The 20615-nt window shown below is 43.4% G+C and overlaps 2 protein-coding genes across 21 annotated transcripts in view; one reads left to right on the top strand and one right to left on the bottom strand.

Annotated features, from left to right (window-relative positions):
- The window catches only part of Nbr1 (NBR1, autophagy cargo receptor), a 29845-nt gene extending 21579 nt beyond the window's left edge, over positions 1–8266 (bottom strand). For 10 of the 16 annotated variants that reach the window (XR_388361.2, XM_006532430.1, XM_006532434.1 and 7 more), the window contains exons 1-5: positions 7418–7714; positions 6275–6385; positions 4498–4563; positions 4082–4198; positions 792–854 (exon numbers count right to left, since the gene is read on the bottom strand). Coding sequence is in view for 14 of the 16 variants with exons in the window: in XM_006532430.1 (XP_006532493.1) it covers positions 792–854; positions 4082–4183 (165 nt within the window). In the remaining 2 variants the exon portion in view is untranslated. Of the gene's footprint in view, positions 1–791; positions 855–4081; positions 4199–4497; positions 4564–6274; positions 6386–7417; positions 7720–7787 lie in introns of those variants that run through there. The other 6 variants (NR_152788.1, NM_008676.3, NM_001252223.1 and 3 more) reach the window with 3 other exon arrangements.
- A 151-nt stretch (positions 8267–8417) lies between these two features.
- Positions 8418–20615, top strand: part of Brca1 (breast cancer 1, early onset) — a 63195-nt gene continuing 50997 nt past the window's right edge. For 2 of the 5 annotated variants that reach the window (XM_006532068.3, XM_006532064.4), the window contains exons 1-3: positions 8421–8604; positions 11260–11358; positions 20339–20392. In XM_006532068.3, coding sequence (XP_006532131.1) covers positions 11279–11358; positions 20339–20392 — 134 coding nt within the window. In that variant the 5' untranslated portion in view covers positions 8421–8604; positions 11260–11278. Of the gene's footprint in view, positions 8605–9356; positions 9677–11259; positions 11359–20338; positions 20393–20615 lie in introns of those variants that run through there. The other 3 variants (NM_009764.3, XM_017314233.2, XM_030245495.1) reach the window with 3 other exon arrangements.

The raw sequence follows: 20615 nt of genomic DNA, 5'->3' as shown, positions 1-20615 counted from the left end.
CTAGGATCGGTCTCTTAGCAAATTCCCAGGTCAGGTGGTCAGTATTCCTACTACTGCTTAAATAATGTGCTCTGTTTTATCTTAGTGGTATTAACACGTAGCATAGTGTAGGGCTAGGAGCCCAGGATCTGGGCCCCCTACTTCAGTACTTTTGTGCCTTTGGGCAAGCTTTCTAACCTCTCAGAACTTCTGCTTCCTTAAGGGAAAATAAAGATGACGACATACCAGATATACAGTACTGCTAGTCTAGCGCACTTTAACCACTTCATAAAGGGTTCCCATTTAGCTCCACCATCATCATAAACTAAATGTCAAGTCTTGCTATAATTGTAGGTTCTTTCTCTGATAGTCTTCATGTTGCTTTCCCATTTCTCAACTCCAGCTCAGATGCCAATAGTTATTATTGTTGCTGTTTTGAGACAGGGTTTCTCTGTGTAGCCCTGGCTGTCCTGGAACTTGTTCTGTAGACCAGGCTGGCCTCAGAGATCCATCTGCCCCTGCCTCCCTGCCCATAGTCTTCATGAAGTATGCAACTAGCAAATACATTTAAACTACTAGGCAAATGAGATTAAACTACTATGAACTTTTTTCTTTCGTCCCCCCCCCCCCACCTCCCTATGGGTCTCTGAGACAGTCTTTTGTTTTAAAGTCCAGGTTGGGTTAAACTTCCCAAGTACTGGAAAGACAGGTGTAAGCCACTAAAATGGGCTTTATTCTGAACTTTAAGCTCCTTAGCACTTTAGAAAAGGCCCCTGTTGTAAATCTCTAACAATGGCGTTCAGACACTTTACCTCCTCGTTCTCCTCATCCAGGTATTTTATCTGGATAGTATTCAGATCAAATGAAACTTTTACCTGCAAATGAAACAATTGGCTCAGTGTATCTCACTATATAAGATGAATCATTTTGACTTTCTTTTATTGAATATGAACTTTCCAAACATTACATGCATTAGCAGTAATGGTGGAGCCGGAGAGTATTCTGCCTAAGCCACCAGTAGTGTGGTAAACTTGTGGGCCTTTCCAAGACCACTCTTGCAGCCTGCAGATAGCAGCCCATGAATCTCCAACTTACATATTGAGGCAAAACCTCTTGAACCAAGAGCTCCCCAATCTGGCTAGCCAGCCAATTTGCTCCCAGGATGCCCTCTATGGACAGGCCATAACACACACTTACATTTGTATGGGTGCTGGGAATCCAAACACTGGTGCTCACACCTGTGTGGCAAGGGCTTAACCCAAGGAGCCCTCTCCCTAGCCCCTTATGTTCATTTTTTTCTGTGATGCTGGGGATTCAATGCAGAGCTTTGGAAATGCTAACTGAGCCCTTCACCAACGTACATAACACCTTAATATAGTTTTTAAAAATAACTTAAAACAGACTAAGAGAAAACATCTGTAAGAGTTAACAGATAAAGGGGTAAAACTTGTAAAACACACACACACACACACACACACACACACACACACACACACTCATGAAAACCGATAGCAGGAGGAATAATCCAGTGTCCAGTGCAGCTGTGCACATCCTTAAGCTTTTATCCCCAGCATGCAGCAGGCTGAGGCAGGTGGATGTCTGTGTGTGTGTGTGAGGCCAGCCTGGACTACAGAGTAAGTTTCAGAACAGCCAGAGAGACTTACAAAAACGAACAAAAACCTTACAGAGTAATACAAGTAAAAATGTGCACAAAATATACAGAAGAGGAAATAGGAATGCCTAATAAATATATAAACATATTCAACCTTACCTCTAGCCAAACAGTGTAAACAGAGACACATCTGACACATTATTAAGATGTGAACATTTTTTTTTTTTTTGAGACATGGCTGTTTCTCTGTTCAACAGCTCTGGCTGACTTGGAATTCACTTTGTAGATCAGGCTGGCCTTAGACTCACAGAGTCTAAGACAGAGCCTGCCTCTGTCTCCTAAATACTGGGACTAGAGGTGTGCAGCACCACGCCTGGTCATGAATATTTTTTGAAGTTGTAATATTCAGTGTTGTCAAAGGTTCAGGGCAAGGAACAAAACTTAGTGGCAGAATGTTTGTCCAGCATGTAGAAGGTCCAACATTTGACCTCCGGCCCCACAAAATAAAAAACAGAACACCCTTCTAGGCATTGAGTCATTTTTTCTGTGCATTGTTATAATTATTCTGTGGACCACTTGGCACTATCTATGAAAATGCTTTTCATTTGATGCATCTGAGTGTTTGCCTTCACATATGCCTGTGCATCACATGAGTGCGCTGCCTGCAAAGGAAAGAGGAGGATGGCTGACGTTCTGAGACTGCAGTTACAGATAGCGAGCGGTGAGCTGCCACCTGGGTGCTGGAAATCCAACAGGGTCCTCTGGAAGAGCTGCCAGTGTTCTTAATCACTGGGCCATCTCTCCAGTCCCTATCTGTCTCTCTCTCACACACACACACACACACACACACACACACACACACACACACACACAACCTTTGGATAGACTCTACTCTATAGAACCACACATAAGTTACTCATACTGAGATGTAGGTCCTGTCTATTTTATAATGGGAAAAGAAAGAAAACCTTGGTGGGGAAATCAGTAAGTAATGGTCCTATCCACATCGTCCAGCAATACTAAGAACACCGTGGACTCAGCTGTAAAAGACTAAGATTGCTGTGTCTACTGACGAGGAACCACAGCTACAATATACTGTTGGGCAAGAAAAGCAAGATGTAGAAGACTGTATGACCCTACCAGATAACCGCATGAACATGGAAATGTGGGAAGTTCCTCGGGCTGTTTTCTCTGGCTATTTAAAGAAGACGTGAACTGCACATGTAGGATATAATTTAAAAATTTCCGGGCTGGAGAGATGGCTCAGTGGTTAAGAGCACTGACTGCTCTTCCAGAGGTCCTGAGTTCAATTCCCAGCAACCACATGGTGGCTAACAATCATTTTCAATGAAATCTGATGCCCTCTTCTGGTGTGTCTGAAGACAGCGACAGTGTACTCACATACATAAAATAAATCTTAAAAAAAGAAAAAAAAAAAATTCCAGCCAGGCAAGGTGATGCACACCTTTAATCTCAGCACTTGGGAGGCAGAGGCAGGTGGATTTCTGAGTTCTAGGCCAGCCTGGTCTACAGAGTGAGTTCCAGGACAGCCAGGGCTACTCAAGCGAAACAAAACAAAACAAAACAAAACAAGTTCCAATAAAAAAAAAAAAAAAAGGGCAAGCTGCCAACTCACCCAACAGCTGCTAGAGAAAGAAAGAAATCTGGTGCTCAGATCATTTAACAGGACCCCACTGCTTCCTCAATAGCCACCTGCCTAGGGCAGGATGGAGAGAAACTGCTGGAAGACAGGGAACGACTGTAACACACTGGAAGGCCCCTTTCTAAAATGTCCTTCCTGCTGAAGTTACCCACATAGATAAACCAGGTAAAGAAATATTTGTAACCAAAAATGGTTACATTAAACACAGATGCCCAAGTAGGAAAACATTGACCATGGCAACCCACAAACCAGAAGAGTACAAAGGGCAAAGCAAGATGAAAGACACTAAACCAAAGCACGGAGCAGAGGAGCTGCTGCATGGGCACCCATGGGAGCTGCGCTGCTTTCTGCCAGCTCTGAGACATCCAACCTTTGACCCAGCGATAAAGCAACTGACCGGTCTTGCAAAACACAAATCCCATCCTCGTCAGGTAACAAACACAGCAGTGCGCCTGCTCTCCAGTCAGACAACACCCACTACGGCCTGGCTGCAGGGAAGGACAGCCTAACTTATCCCCAGAATGTCTCTAAACCCTAATTCACTGAAAATATCATTTTACCTCATACAAGAGAGAACCAACTCCCAAAATTGTCCCAGATTTTTGCTCTCTCTCAAAAAAATTAATATATGTAATTTTAAAGATGTTTAAAGGAACATAATTGTTTCTTCCTTTTTCCTTGTACATATTCTCTACTAATACCAAATCCCTGTAAAAAATGATTTTCCAAAAGGTCCAGAAATGGATAAAATAAACTGCTCAAAATAGCTACATTTTGAAAAATATCTGTGTATAACCCACTGAGAAACAGAACAAAGCGGTACTTACCATAGCTTCAACATCAGCCCAGGTTGTATTTTCTGGATCCGAAACCAGAAAGCTTTGAGTTTCATTTTTAAAAGTCACATTTAGAGTAACCTGTGGTTCCATGCTGTCTGGCTGGAGCTGAGAGGACAGGTAGATGAAAGGAAGAGGAAGGGATTAAAAACCCACCCGGAGGCTTCAGCTCTGATATATAAGTTAGACTTGGAAGATCATAGTGAATAAGACAGACAATGTCCCCATGATGACATTACTATCTAGTAATGTGTTTTCTACAAATCTCACTGTTACACAGGATTTTTCCTTCTCAAAAATAAAGACACTAATGCTCAAGATACTGCTATAAAGATCTGCACTTATGTTATAGCTACCACTTATATAGAACTTCTATGTTAGAGAGAAAAGCCAAGTTGGGCACACACCTGTAGTCCCAGTTACTCAGAAGTTGATGCAGGATGGTAATGGAAGTCCAAGAGTTCTAGGTCAGCCTAGGAAACAATGAGATCCTATCTTTAGGATTAAAGAGGTGGGCTGTGGGGAGGGTAAACGGCTGTTGAACGAGTTTAAATTTTATCCACATCAACAAAAACCCCCTTCACATGTTTTAGGTCTCTAAGATTTTTCACTGCCTATTTCAGTGCTTGGATAGTTGAGCATCTGTAGCGTAATCCAGCAAGGTGGATTAACACAGACAAGGGCTCTGCCTTGGGGAGTACAAATAGACGGAATTTCCAATTTTAGGTAAGGAGGTCAAGAATAGCCTGGGTTACAGAATGAACACTAAGTCTCCAGAAAATAAGCAAGCAAACAAACCAACACCAAAACAAAGCAGCAACAACAACAACAATCTACCAGAACCTCTTACAATCACTTATGGGGAATTTTAAAGGTATATAAAAGTAAAGAAAGGAACTTGCTGAGTCCTTTTGGACCTATCAGCTAGCTTCCACAATATCCAACTGGGAGCTAATTTAGTTATCCAGTATTCCTTCCTTTCAGTTGTGTGTGGGGGGCTGCAAATGGAATACAGATGTCTAGACGATAGGGAATCACTCTACCACTGAGCTACACCCTTGTCTCATGACAATGTCTCTCTTGACAAAATATTCATCCTTTCATTCGTAAATATTTATGAGAAAAAAAATGTAAAACCCACCATTATCACACCTAAGAAGCTGGTAATTCTTTAATCACTTATCTATTATTAAAGTCGGTTTGACTTTAATGAAGGACTTTGCTTACTGATGATCTGTGACTTTAGGGGAAAAGGTAGTTTAAGTTGTTTAACGCTACAAGTAAACTCACTGGCATTAAAAAAAAAAAGGTCACCTCTTAAAATATTCAGCACATTTTTAAATCTGCATCTAGAAAGGGCCAGATTCTGCTCCACACACAAGAGGCAAACAAGATTAAGTCCTAGACTTTTCCAATGTCACAGGAAGGGAGGCCATGGGGCGGGAAGACTCAGGGTTCCAGACACAGTTCCACCACAGACTAGTCATAGAGCTGTGAGAAACACTATCTCTGAGCTTCAACTGTTTAATCTATAAAAACAATACTATTTTGATGACCTTAACAGTGTTACCAAAGGAATTTAATAAAATTATGGCCTAGGAGATTGGGAATAAGGCCGAACCAGTCAATTATGTGCATAGCTGTGGGGTTCATTTCTAGCACCACAAAGTGTATAAATTCTTATCAACAGAAACAATTCTTTATTTCACTAAGATAGCTTCTAGTTTATTATTTACTAATTTTTGAAGGAGACATACTCTCACTCCGCAGCCCATGCTGGCCTGGCAATTGCTATAGATTTGCCTGCTTCTGCCTTCAGAGTGTTGTACTATGGATACAACTGTCATTTTAAGAGCCTGTAGGGCTGGAGAGATGGCTCAGCCTCCCCCCCCCCCCGACCCCCCCAAAGAACCCAGTTCAATTCCCAGCACCCGTGCAGCAGCTTCCAACTGTCTGTAATTCCAATTCCAGGGGAATCTAACACCCTCCTACAGACATACAAAAACACCAACGGTTTCAAAATAAATAATTGAAACAAAAGAACCTTGTATTCTTAATTCTGACTATTTTATATACTCAATTATTCATTTTTTCCCATCACTTGTCTTTATCTAGAATTGACTTCGATGCCAAGCTAATGCTAATCTCTAGCACCCACCCTGCTGACAACCAGCATGCATTTACCTGAAATGCAATTCTTCCTTCTTAGGAGCTGTAAAATTTAGGCAGACGCTGGCTCATCAACTCCCCAGCAACTCCCCAGCACGTTCAAGTTGGTTGGTTTGTTTGTTTTTTCTTTAAACCAGAAAAACAAAGTGACCAAAATGTAAAAATTGTGAAACACACTTTCCAACTTCAAGAAATACTCTTCCACTCTTTTCTGTCTGGAAGGAAACTATTCTTCCCCGTTCTGAAATTACACAAGTGGGAATTAGTTTCCATACTTTGGAGCAACCAGCTGTTCTGCCCATGGGAGAAAACAGGAAGTAGGCGGTTCTAGTTTAGCTGGCCAATATACAGGTCTTCATAAAGGGCTTACGTGTGAAAATTCTTTCAGCCAGAGCAATCATCTTGAACTTGTGAAAATATCAAAAGTACAGTTAACCACATCTATACCTGAAGGTTTACCTCCAGCAGTCAGGTAGCTGGGCCTAAGCCTGCACTTTCCTAAATGGCACTGTAAACTCATACCTATTGACTCACGTTCATGTGGCTAAGTCAGCTTTTCCTCACGTGATTATTTTTCAACCCCGACAAATAATTTTAATAAAGCCAATTTGGGAATCTGAACTTCATTTTCTATACCAGAAGCTGGCACAAGCAACCTGAGTTTTAAAATGTGTCATCTGAAAGGTGGGTGTTTGACATAACGGGAAAAACGATGCCTTTCTAATTTGGAAGGTCCTAGCTCAAGATATCTTCCTTCAATAGAGCCTTAAAAATAGGAAAGGGACAGAATGAGGAAGATGTATGTCCTTTCTTGTCGCAGACTTAATCCCAGTCTTCCAGTAATGGTTTCCCGGAACTCCATGTCCCCAGGACAGTGAGTGTCACCACCATCGAAGCCCTCTTTATGTTCTGGGGGGGATCGAGACCTTTTCTTAGCAGAAACTGGCCCTTCTAAGCCATGAACTGTCTCCCTCAGGCAGTATCCACCCCCCACTATCGATGACAACCCAAGCGACTCCCTCATCTGGTCACTGAAAAGACTGGCTGCCCCTGAACACGGAAAGTCACTCCTCTTTGCAAGATTTTCCCCTTGAACTTCCCCGAGCACTCTAAGAACGGCGTGCCCCTACTTCTAGGTAACAGTGGTAGCTTCCTTACCAGCTTTCCGCCCACGGGGGGCGCTTGCCAGTGGCCAGTGCAAGGACCGTTCGCGGCCAGCTCGCCTGCTATCCCTGCGGGGTGAATCTAACATGGCGGACAGAGACCGGGCCTAGTCCCATGTTTCCCGGAGTTTTCCACAAGATGATTGGCTCTTTCTATCTGCCCCTCAAAATAACCTCTCTACCGATTGGTCAGTGCTGCGTTGGCAAGGGAGGGACAGAAGCTCTCTGAACCGCATAACAATAACAAACACCCAGGCCGAGGGGCGGAACTAGCGCGCAGAAGTCAGCTGGTTGGATTTCCCTTTCCCAAGCCGATTGGCCACCCTCTGCTTTTCCCAGGTCACTGACATTGGCGGACTAGTTACCCGAGAATCGCGGGGCTGGACGGGAATTGTAGTCTTCCTGGAACCCACAGCTCCTTTTAGTCTATTTTCTGTGCACAAAACACGAACACAGAACGCTGCGATTCATAGCAGCTAAGACGCATAACTGCGAGGAGGTCTCCGCTGTACCGACTGGGTTCCTGTGGTACTCGTGCCTGCTTCCGGTGTGAGAAGCTCTTTTCCCGTAAGACTACACTTTCCAAGAGATGCTGTGGAGAAGGCCTTTCGTTCCGCAATGCATGCTGGAATTGGTAGTTCTTCTTACACAAGTCTCTTATTTACCGAAACTGGAGACTTCCATGGCAGGAAGGCTGAGGGAGGGATGAGACCTCGTTTTGCAACTGCTTTGGGCACTACCTTGCGCTCATATTCCGGCCTCAGGGAGCGATTCCCACCCTTTGTACAGAACTACTGTGACGTAATAAGCAGGCGTAGATGCGAAGGGGCTGCCTAAGAGAAACCTCGAAATTCTTTCTCTTCCGTCTCTTTCTAGTGACGACATACAGGAAAAAAAAAGACTAGGTAGCCAATCGCAAACCCAGAAACAGTTTCAGCACCCCCCCCCCCCAACTCGCTCCTCCCTTCCCTTCCGCTGACGTGTCTGGATCTTGTGTTCCGAAAGGCTAGCGCTAGGCGCCAAGCGGCCGGTTTCCTTGGCGACGGAGAGCGCGGGAATTTTAGATAGATTGTAATTGCGGCTGCGCGGCCGCTGCCCGTGCAGCCAGAGGATCCAGCACCTCTCTTGGGGCTTCTCCGTCCTCGGCGCTTGGAAGTACGGATCTTTTTTCTCGGAGAAAAGGTGAGACAGCCCTGAGGAACAGAAAGGGTACCCCGGAATACTCATATGAAAGGCAGGAAGCTGCTGGTGGAGACGGGTGTTTACTGATTAGGAAAGTACCTGGGGCGGAACCAAAGGGTCCCAGACGTTTTCAAACAGGACTCTTGGGAAGGGTGCAGTTTGTGCATTCCCGGGGGCAGCTGTGAGGAAGAGGGCAAAGGATCTACGAGGGGGAGTTCTGGCTGTAATCGTATCTTGAAGGTTGTATACGGATGCGGGCTAAAGGATGAGAGGAAAGGCGGGCAGAAGTGTGGCAGGGAAGAGGGGGGAAAAACGGAGTTTGTGGAGGGAAACTCCTGAAGAACTAGACCCGAGTACATTTCACAGAAGGTTCTAGAAGGGAAGTACATAAGGGAATGGCAATAGTAATGAATGCTGTTGGCAGAGAAGACGTGTTTAAAGAGAGCCTTAACAGGGAAACATCCAGAAGAGGTAGGGTGGAGACGCTTTAGCAGTTTTTAAGTGTTCCTTTTGGCGACTTTTAAAATAATATGTGTGCTTCTTTTTTGTTTGGTTGGTTAGCGTTTATGTTGGTGGTTTGGTTTGGTTTGGTTTTGGCTTTTGTGTAGCCTTGGCTGTCCTGGAACTAGCTCTATAGACCAGGCTGGCCTCGAATTCACAGAGATCCACCTGCCTCTGCCTCCTGAATGCTGGGTAGTTGATTAGTTTTGAGACAGAGTCTAGTCTCATTTATATTAGCTCTGGCTGGCTTGGAGCTGTGTATAATAGAACAGGCTGGTCTTAAACACTCCTCCACCTGCCCCTGTCTCTGGGGAGGAGGGGGTCAAAGATATCCACTACCATTCTCAGCTAGTTTTAGAGTTTGTGAGACAGGGCCTTCTGTAATTGGGTTGTGTAGCTCTAGGTGACCTTGAACTCTATCCTCCTGCCTGTACTTCCTGAATGCTGAAAGTACAGGTTGAAACAACCATATCTGATCTTTTGGCCTCCCCAAACTAGCCCAAAAAGACTGCTGAACTTCTGAGTCCAAGCCATCCTCCTCCTTCAACTTCTCCAGTCCCTGAAACTATAGGTATGACACCACTGGTTTTGATTCTAAGCAAGAAAAAGAACACCAGACTCTGGGGAAAGTTCATATATATATCACTTCTGTCCAGTCACTCCATTTTAGCTTTTTTTTTTTTCCTTGAAGAAAGGAAGTGACCCAAGGAAGGCTTTCATATCAAAGAGTAGAGAATTTAGATTGCTAGCTACAAAGAGCAACTGCTAAGAATTTTATTTATCTGTTGATTTATTGGTGTTTGTTTGTTTTGTTTTGAGACAGGGTTTTTCTATATAGCCCTGGCTGTTCTGGAACTCACTCTGTAGTCCAGGCTGTCCTGGAACTCAGAGATCTGCCTGCCTTTGACTCTCAGTGCTGTGATCAAGAATATGTGCCACCACTGCCTGGAGAAATTTTTATTTTTTAAAGATTCATTTTTCATTATCTTTAATTATGTGTATGTGTGTGCAGAGGTTCTGACCTGGATGTAGCGTTCCAGACATCTGACATGGGTGCTGGGAAGAGGCACATATTTTTAACCACTGAACCATCTCTCCAGACCCTGAGTTTTTTGTTTCTTAAGATTTATTTATTTATTTTATGTGAGTACATTGTTGCTGCCTTCAGATACACCAGAAGAGGGCATCTAAGCTCATTACAGATGGCTGTAAACCATCTTGGTTGCTGAGATTTGAACTCAGGACCTCAGGAAGAACAGTCAGTGCTCTTAACCGCTGAGTCATCTCTCCAGCCCCCGGGTTGGGTTTGTTTTTTGTTTTTGTTTTTGTTTTTTTTAATGTACTATATGTAAGTACACTGTAGTTGTCTTCAGACACCCCAGAAGAGGGCATCAGATCTCATTATGGATGGTTGTGAGCCATCATGTGGTTGCTGGGATTTGAACTCGGGACCTGTGGAAGAGTAGTCAGTGCTCTTAACCGCTGAACCATCTCTCCAGTCCGGTTTTGGAGTTTTTAAAAGAATTTTTTTTAAACAGTTCCATTCATTTTATATATGTGAGTACATTATCACTGTCTTCAGACATGCTAGAAAAGGGCATTGGATCCCATTACAGATGGTTGTGAGCCACCGTGTGGATGCTGGGAATTGAACCTTTGGAAGAGCAGTGAGTTTACTTAACTGCTGAGCCATCTTATTAGTCCCTTGTTTTTGTTTTTTAGTGAAGTTTTTTCATCAACTGTTGGTATAATTCTAAAGCACTCCAAATTTAAATTTTTCTTATTTAGAAATGACAAGCCTGGTGCAGTAGCTTAAACACCTGTACTCAGTAGGCTGAGGCAGGGCGATTGCTTCAAGTTGGAGGCTAATCTGGGCTGCATAATTATTTCCAGATGTGTGTGGGCTTCAGCGTGAGAACTCCTCCAAAAAGCATGGATGGGGGTGACTTACCTTCAGTAATTCCAGCACTAAGTGGGTGGAGGCAGGAGGATCAGAGGTTTAAGACTAGCCTTGAGTACATAAGGTACAAAGCCAGTGTGGGTTACATGACATCTTGTCTCAAAAAGGGAAAGAAAGTTGGCAAGGTAAGCTACTGTATTTAAAAGCCCTTTAATGTAGTTTAATTGCATGTGTTTTTAAATTTGTGTTAAAAGTTCACTGGAACTGGAAGAAATGGATTTATCTGCCGTCCAAATTCAAGAAGTACAAAATGTCCTTCATGCTATGCAGAAAATCTTAGAGTGTCCGATCTGGTAAGTCAACAGAAGAGTTTACTCAGCTGGAATTCTTCATGTGGTTACTGTTCATGCAAATGAGTAGCAGAGGCTTAAGATAGTAGAGAAAAACACTCTGTATTAAAAGGACTTTGTATTTTTCATCCCTGAAGAGTTTTAAAAATACAGAAAGGTGGTCTTCACTCTGCCATCCCTCCTCCCTGTCCAGGCAAAGCCTGACTTGATGTGTTCTTCCTCATGGCAGGATTCTGGCTTTTTCTCCAGGGGTGGGACAGCCTGATCTCTTAGAATGACTCTCATAAATAGCATCAGAATAACAATGGAATGCTTGGGGTTTGTGAGGGCCTCTGTCTACCTTTGACACTAGGGTGGAAACTGGTCCTGTAAATTTACATGAGAGTGCCCCTGTCCTCAGCTTTTAGCAAGTCCAGTGTGGGATGAGGTTTTAAATTTCTCTTTCTATAAAATTAATTGAGGCCTGACCTTTTGGTCTATTCAGGCCTTTCCACTTTCCTGCTTTTTGTTTTTGTTTTTGGTTGGGGGTTATACTAGATTTGGTTAGACCAACTCAATCTCAAACTCACCATCTTGCCCAGGCTGGCTTTGAACTCAGATCCTCCTGCCAAGGATTCTAGGCATACACTACCATACCTGGCTAAAAGAGTGAGTTTTGACCAGTGTTTATCTGTGTAAGTATAACTCTTACCTCCAAGATAGGAAATGTTTCCATTACCTTAGAAAATTCTCTGGTGTTCTCAGTGAGTTCTTACTTTTCAGGCCTACTAGGACCTTTGGAAATGAGGCTTTAGTGTGTGATTTTGTGATTTTTAGAATTTTGTGCACTAGGGCTCAGAATGTAGCTAGTATAATGGCTTAGCTAGCACACCGGGAGCCCTCGGTTCAGTTTCCATCACTGTATAAGTTGGGCCTAGTGACCAACATCTATAATCCCATCAGAAGAGTGAGACTTAGGAGTGGATATCAGGTCATCTTTGACTGTGAGACTAGCCTGGAGTACAGATGACCCTGATTCTTTTTGCTTGGAAGTAGAGAAACTTGGTGAATAGCTTTAGGCTCCAAGTTCAGTTTTCAGCCCCAAAGATAGATGATAAAGAAATGGATACTCGGGGAAAATGAATCCTCTGGCATAAGGAATGTTAAAAATCCTAAGCAAGGGCTGGAGAATGCTCTTCCAGAGGATTTGAGTTCAATTCCCAGCACCCACATGGCAGCTTACAACTGTCTGTAACTTCAAGATCTGACATCCTCACACAGACATACATGCATCAGATCCCATTACAGATGGTGGTGAGCCACCATGTGGTTGCTGGGAATTGAACTCAGGATCTCTGGGAGAGCAGTTAGTGCTCTTAATCTCTGAGCATACTCCCTCCGCCTTTTAAATTTTTTTCAAGACAGTCTTCCTGTGTAGTTCTGACTGACCTAGAACTCACCATGTATACCAAGCTGGCCTTGAACTCACAGATATCCTCCTGTCTCTGCCTCCAAAGTGCTAGAATTAATAACATGTACTGTCATATCCTACTTAAATTTGAAATTAGTTCTTAAAAACTTTTTAAAATATTTATTTATTTATTATATGTAAGTACACTAACTGTCTTCAGACACACCAGAAGAGGGCGTCAGATCTCATTACAGATGGGTGTGAGCCACTGTGTGGTTGCTGGGATTTGAACTCAGGACCTTCAGAAGAACAGACCCTTAACCAAGAGTCAGTGCTCTTAACCTCTGAGCCATCTCTCCAGCCCCTGAAATTAGTTCTTAATACTTTATTTTAGTGCTGGGGGTTAACTTGGGGACTCGTGGTTGCTATGTTGTTGCTGTGTTGTTTTGTTTTTGTTTTTTTCTGTACAGGGTTTCAGTATGTAACCCTAGCTGTCCTGGCACTCACTGTGTAGACCAGACTGACCTCAAACTCACTGAGATCTGTCTGCTTTTTCCTGGGATTAAAGGCATGTGCCACTGTGCCCAGCTTTTAAATATTCTTTAGTAATATGGTATTAGAGTACAGCATTTAGAAGTAGGGGGCTGGAGAGATAGATGTCTTGGTGGGAAAACTTTTACCATGAGAGCATGAGGACCAAAGTTTGGATCCCCAGCACCCCCTAAATGCTAGACTAGCAATGACAGCTCTAGGTTCAAGTGAAAGGCCCGTCTCAATGCTTAGGGTGGAAAGGAAGGAGGGCATCAGCCTGGAGCCTCCACAAGTGTGCACACACACCACATGTCAAAACATAGCTTTTTAGTTAATCAGTTAGGTGCTTGTTTGTTTAAGGGGGTTGTGTTTTGTGGCTTTTGTTTTTGTTTAGCTTCGATGGATAAATGCAAGTAAATTTGCCTCTGTGCTTCACGGGGTTGTTATTTTGTTCAGAGTCAAGTTAATAAGGTTTAGGTAGATGTGTGTGCTTCCAGAGACAAGATTTCAAAAGTGCTAGCCACTCTACAGCATTGCAGCTGAATAAAAACAAGTCCTAATGAGATTTACAACCAAGTCTATGAAATATCAAAGCCACAGAGGCAGAAATAACACTGCGAGAGAAAGATGGGCTGTGAGAAGCCTAAGTTTACTGAGGATAATTATAAACAGTGATCAAAAAGTCTTCAGTAACGTGCCATTTGGGTCCATTTATTCTACATTCCCGTGGGACTCAGTCATAAAAGTGTAATGTACTTTCTCATTCTGGCAAATTAAACCATCAGTTAAAAATTCAGGCTGGGTGGTGGTGGCGCACGCCTTTAATCCCAGCACTTGGGAGGCAGAGGCAGTTGGATTTCTGAGTGGCTCAGTGTGCCGACTGCTCTTCCGAAGGTCCCGTGTTCAAATCCCAGCAACCACATGGTGGCTCACAACCATCTGTAACGAAATCTGATGCCCTCTTCTGGAGTATCTGAAGACAGCTACAGTGTACTTACATATAATAAATAAATAAATTTTAAAAAAAATTCAGATACATACAAACTAAAGATGCAAGGGAGAAAGTTACTGCTAAATTTTCAGTTGTTCAATGTCCCTGGCTTCTTCGTGCACTTCTTGTTCTCCTTGAGACAGGGTCTCAAAGGTCTCAGTCCTCCTATCTCAGCCTCGAAATGCTAGAATTATGGGTGTGCATTTGCAAGCTTTAGGCTTGCTTTTTGTTTTGAGATGGGGTCTCACTGTGTAAACCAGGCTAGCCTCTACTTCTCAGAGGCCCACTCCTCTGCCTCCCAGTGTTGGGATTAAAGGTATATGCCACCATACCAGGTTTGCTTTTAATAATTTAATAATAGTTGTTTTTAAAGCTTAAGGTCATTTATATAGAATGCTCTATAGTGGGATGTTCAACCTACGTGTGTGTCTGTGTGTCTGTGTGTGTGTGTGTGTGTGTGTGTGTGTGTGTGTGTTTGATTTGTTTTGTTTTCCAGTTCCTGGGATTGAACTGAGGGCCTCTTCATGGTCGGCTGCGTTACACGTACAGTCCCAACCTACCTGGGTGAATTTTAGTTATGTGAAGCTTCTTCCTCTGTATGTTAATAGGAAACGAATCCTATAGGCACACTCTACTGCTGAGTTACACGTGCAGCCCATGCAGTTAGTTCTTAATGATAACTGATTAGAACTAAAAACTGTTACTTGGAGCTTTTATCGCTGCTATTGGGAGACAGATCCAAGGAGATTTCTGAATTGGAGGTCAGCCTGGTTTATGTAGCAAATTTCTGGACAGCCAGGGCTACATAAAGATCCTGTCTAAAACCAAAATAAAAATAAATACATATCTACCTACCTACCTAGAAAAAAATAAAACAAAAGTTATTCCTTGGGGTGGGTGCAGGATAAGGCGCTCAGTCCTCAGATCTCCTGCACTGAGATTCCTTCTGTCCCTCAATTATGAGTGGCAGCTTTGTTTTTATTCTCAAGGTGGGGTCTTGTGATGTTCAGAGTGGTCTCCAAGTCCCATGTTCATGTCGTCTTCCTATCTCGGCCTCCCAAGTATCTGGAACTGCCAATATGCACTACTATACCTGACTCTGTGGCAGGCCCTTGTGGTGTTTGCTAGTCCTTGATGTGTGTGTATCCATGTGGGGGAAGTTGTTTTGTTTTGTCTTGCTTTTTGCTTGTTTGTTTGTCCCCCCCACCCCCTCCCCACACATACACAGGCTTTCTCTCTGTGTAGCCCTAGCTGTCTTGGAACTGGCCCTGTAGACATGATTGACCTTGAACTCACAGATCTACCTGCTTCTGCCTGTTTTGTTTGTTGGTGTTAAAAGCCTAGGTCAGGACTGGCTGGCCGGCTCTTTTTACAAAAATTAAATGTGACTGTAATATTTTTTAAGTGCTGAAATGGGTACCTAGTAGTTCTGGTTTTTTTTTTCCCCCCAAATCCAAATCTAAATGCTGTTCCCAGTGACTCATCCTGTTAAAACTCAAAAGTACAGATACGCAGTAGGCTGAAAATACTGTGTGGCACGAAAAGTGTTTAAAACATTTGAATTTTGTAGTAAACATTTACTCTTATCAGAAGCTAGAAGAGAAACATTTTAATTTTTTTTTCCATTTTCATTCCTATTCATCTCCAAGCTCTTCCTACAACAGTCACTACCTTTTTACATATGGGAGTTTTCATCTGTTCAGAGTTGGTGTTTACAGTGTGTTTATATAGCTTGGATCATAATTACCATACTGAAATATAATTATTTCAGAATTGAGTCAGTGGTGAGAATGAAAGCCATCTGGTATCATGACTCAATCCAATTTCTCTTTTACTAAGAACTTCCTTTGGTGTCTAGCCTGTCTCAGAAGCAGTAACAGAGCAGTCTCCTCTGTGGACATTGGATTCTCACAGTGACCCCAGAAGACTGCCAAGGGGGACTAAGTTCAGGTAGACAGCTTGGCTCGAGGTTGTTCTGCTCCTGTAGACAGAGCTGGTAGTAGGAGCCAGCCTTCAGGCTTAGTCAGGTGTGGTCGTTGCCCTCTGCACCGTCAGGACCCCTCTGACCACAAGTCCTACATTACTAAGCCCCTTTGGGCGGGCTTTTCCCTCCCAGCCTTTCCCGTGATCCTGTTCTACATGTAACAAAAGGACTGTGTTTCTCTCACACTAGCAAGTCATCTCTTTAGTGTCTTACATGGCCGTTACCGCTAGAACTCAGTGTCTGTATCGCACACAGAATAAAGTAAAGACAATAGATGAGTTTCCTGCCTGCCTGGGCTCCCAGCTACCTCTGTCCTCTACTGCAGGCCTCCATGATGCCCTCTCAGAGTGGCTGGCATGCGCTACCACCAGGCACAGTCCTGCTCAGCTTCACTTCTCCGCTGTGCTGTCTCTGCTCGTCTCCAGTGATTGCAGTTTGTCCCTTATGACTCAGCTGTCCTCTGCCGTCACTTCCTTGTTTGTGTATTTTTTGTGCCGTTCTATATAGACCTGCTCATGTGCACTGCGCTGTGTCCTTTTGTCCTATTTAGTTTTTCCTTCTAGCACATTTCTTCCTTCTAGATGATAAGTTTGTGCAGCTCATTTTCCTATTTTATTTGTGCAAATGCTTGAACTTGTCCTACTCAGTTTTAAAAAGTCAAGTCAATCCCAATCCATGCCAACACAGCGCTGTGAGGTGGGCTGTCAAGATGGCTCAGCAGGTAAAGGCACTTACCACCTGACAGCCTGCGTTTGATCCTTAGGACGCACAGATTGTTCTCTGGCTTCCACATGTGCACCGTGGCAAGTGCACACACTCACACATCGCCCAGTACATACACAGTACAAAAGTACATTCTTTTAAGTACTGTGAGGCAATCAAAAATATATACACTAGGCTTCACATAACCATGGCTAGGGTACATACACTCCAAGATCTCTAAAGGGTGTCTTGTAACCTCAGATAATACTGAACCCTGCATACACTATGGTGTTTTCCCCTCCCCCTCTCTCAATGCATACATACCTTTGATGAACTTTTACCTTTTCATTTAAAGGAGCATTTTATGCCCTTGCTGTGGTATGTCTAAATTGCCAGCTTGATATGGTGGCATATACCTAGAATACCAGGATTTCAGAACTGAGTCATGAGGGTCTGTGAGTTCAAAGCCAGCCTGAGTTACATAGTGACACAGAATCTGTGGGGTGGGGTGGAGTGGGGTGACTGGCATCATTGCTTGTTAGCTCTGGGGCCATAGTAAGTCGAATTTAATGTTACTCGAACACAGACACTTTTATAGCCTAGCACCCGATTTCGTGGCAAACTTCTACTGATCTGTTAGCAGTTATGAGTACAGCCTGGATACACTGGACTAAAGCAGAGCTAGGCTGGGTTTAGTACCCAGTAACACATAAAGGTGTTTAACACTGCACAAAGGGATGATGATTCAGATTCTGGGGGGATGGAGTAATACTGACTAAAAATCTTCTACATTTAAAAACTCATGGATGTGCCAGTGGGATGGCTCACTGGCCAATGCACCTAAGGCACAAGCCTGGTGACCTTAGTTGGTAACACTCATAGCCAATTAAAAGGCAAGCAAGTAAAAACTTACAATGGGCTGGAGAGGTAACTTAGTGGTTAAAAGCACTTGCTGCTCTTTCAGAGGACGCAGGTTCAGTTTCTAGCACCTTCATCAGGTTGCTCACAACAGCCTGTAGTTTCAGGGAATCTGACACCCTCTTCTGGCTCCCAAGGACATTGCATAAATGTGGTGCCCACTATACCCACAGGCACAAGTCCTCACAAAAGTCAGTCTTTTTCTTTTCTTTTCTTTTTTAAATTATAACTGAGGGAAAGCTTGCTATAAAGCAAACCTTTCGGGGGACTGGAGTGATGACTCAACAGTTAAGAGCACTGAATGCTCTTCCAAAAGGTCCTGAGTTCAAATCCCAGCAACTACATGGTAGCTCACAAGCATCCGTAACAAGATCTGATGCCCTCTTCTGGTGTGTCTGAAGACAGCTACAATGTACTTACATACGATAAAATAAATACATCTTTAAAAAAGCAAACCTTTCTGTCTTTTTTTTTTTATGGGTTTTGTGTGTGTGTGTCTGTCCATATCAAGGTATGTCACATGTGTTTAGGTTCCTAGATAGCCCAGGAAAATGTATCAGGTCCTCTAGAATATAGCTCCTGACAGTTGTGAGCTACATGATGTGAGTGCTGGGGACTGGTCAGGTCCTCTGCAGGACTAGCAAGTGCTCTTGACTGCTGAGCCATCTCCCATCTTTTCAGCCACTGGTTTGACTGGGGATGGAGGGTTCTGGAGGGTGGCCTTGAACTTTCAGTATGTCCAGGATGACCCAAATTCATTCTCCTTCTTCTATTTCTCAAGTTCTGGAATTGTGGGACTACACTACCACACTAAGGACAATTTGTGTGTGTGTGTGTGTGTGTGTGTGTGTGTGTGTGTGTGTTTGTGGAGTTTAGTTAAGATTCAGGATATGCGTTGGAAATGATGCCTGACAGTGAAAATAACCAATGTGAGAGAAATATCAGTTGTCAAGCCAGGGCCTTGAACTTGGTTGGGAGGTGCTCTGCTGTTGAGCCTCATTCCCAACCTAGAGCTAATCTTATAGATGCTGGCAGTAATCCAGAGCAGTGAGGAGACCGGTATTTCTGTCTGCTTTCTGAATGCTTGATGAAAGGATCTTTTGTTTTGTTTCCTTTGAGACGGGGTCTCATTGTGGAACCCTGACAGGTCTTGAACTCTCAGAATCTATCTGCTTCCTTTCTGCCTCTCCAGGGGTGGAGGCACCAGCACACCCACAGGATCAAATTTTCTCCTCTGATCTTTGTTCCTAGCAAGGCAGACCTTTGATACTGAATTATTCTAACTTTCTTTTTTTTTTTTTTTTTTTTTTTTTGGTTTTTCAAGACAGGGTTTCTCTGTAGTCTTGGCTGTCCTGGAACTCACTTTGTAGACCAGGCTGGCCTCGAACTCAGAAATCCACCTGTCTCTGCCTCCCAAGTACTAGGATTAAAGGCGTGCGCCACCACTGCCCGGCATGAATTATTCTAAAATAGTGGTTCTGTTGGGGTTCGCCAAAAGACCCTTACTCACAAAGACCACAAAGACCGCCACCATCGCTGCAACCCACATAAGGATTTTTATTGATCCTACATGTTGGGGACTTCCCTCCCAGCACGCAGGCCAGAGGAGAGACCCAGAACAAAGAAAGAACACACTTTTTATACCTTTGTAAGGAGCAGATTTGAGCAACAGGATTCTCATTGGTGTAGCAAGTAACCCTTTCAGGCATTGGTTGGTTTGTATAGTGACTAAGTAACCCTTTGGCCTAGTGACTCACTTTGCTTGCCCCATGGTGGGTTATTATGATTTGGTCAGCAAAGCAGTAATACATTCTGAACTTATGGATCAGCTATTAACGCCACAGCTGTTAATGTTCTCGCAACAAGGTCAGGGTGGTTTGTGGTCTTTTTCAGAATGCAATATGGGGCGGGAGGGGGGCAGGAGAATTGCTAATCTTATTATGGTTATTTCTCTGAGGACAGCTAATATTGTTTTGGCAGCTTGTAGGCTAATTCATTTTGACTGCTAAAACTATGTTTTTACATTTGTTTAGTCAGGCAGCTTCCTTATCTGGCTCTGCACTTGGTCTGCTGGTACAGTTTGGAAAGTCCTTTTCGAAGAGGGAAGGTACTGGGTGGTCTTGAATTCATTTTGAATATTACAGTTATCAACCTTCCTAATGCTTTGGCCTTTAATACAATTCCTAATGTTGGGGATGACCCTCAACCATAAAATTATTTTTGTTGCTACCTTGTGATTACAATTTTTCTACTGTTGTGAGTTGTAAATATCTGCGTTATCTGTGTTTTCCAACGGTCTAAGGTTTATTAAACCCCTAAGGGGTCACGACCCACAGGTTGTGAACCACTGTCTTAAGCCTATATCCAGGCTCAGGTATAGCAACTTAAAGCTGAACCTCTTTAGCCAAAACCAAGTGTTTGTTTGTGTATAAACAACTACTAAGCCACACTTATTCTTTCTTTCTAGTTTGGAACTGATCAAAGAACCTGTTTCCACAAAGTGTGACCACATATTTTGCAAGTAAGTGAATGGTTTTGTAGATCCATTAGTAGCTTTTGTACGTGTTCTTCACTGCACAGCATTTGTTTCTTCAGTTAGATGACAAGAAAACTAGCCTTGTTTCCTCAGGGAGCACCTAGGAATTCCTCATGTATATTGGCTGTAGCCATCGTTCTTGGTAAAGTTGTAACATAGCTTATCTGTGTATAAGAAGTCACATAGCCGCCAGGCGTGGTAGTGCACG

This window comes from Mus musculus, chromosome 11, assembly GCF_000001635.26.
Source record: "Mus musculus strain C57BL/6J chromosome 11, GRCm38.p6 C57BL/6J".
Taxonomy (NCBI): Eukaryota; Metazoa; Chordata; class Mammalia; order Rodentia; family Muridae; genus Mus; species Mus musculus.
The sequence above is the reverse complement of the archived record's forward strand: the minus strand, read 5'-3'. Positions and strand labels throughout refer to the sequence as shown.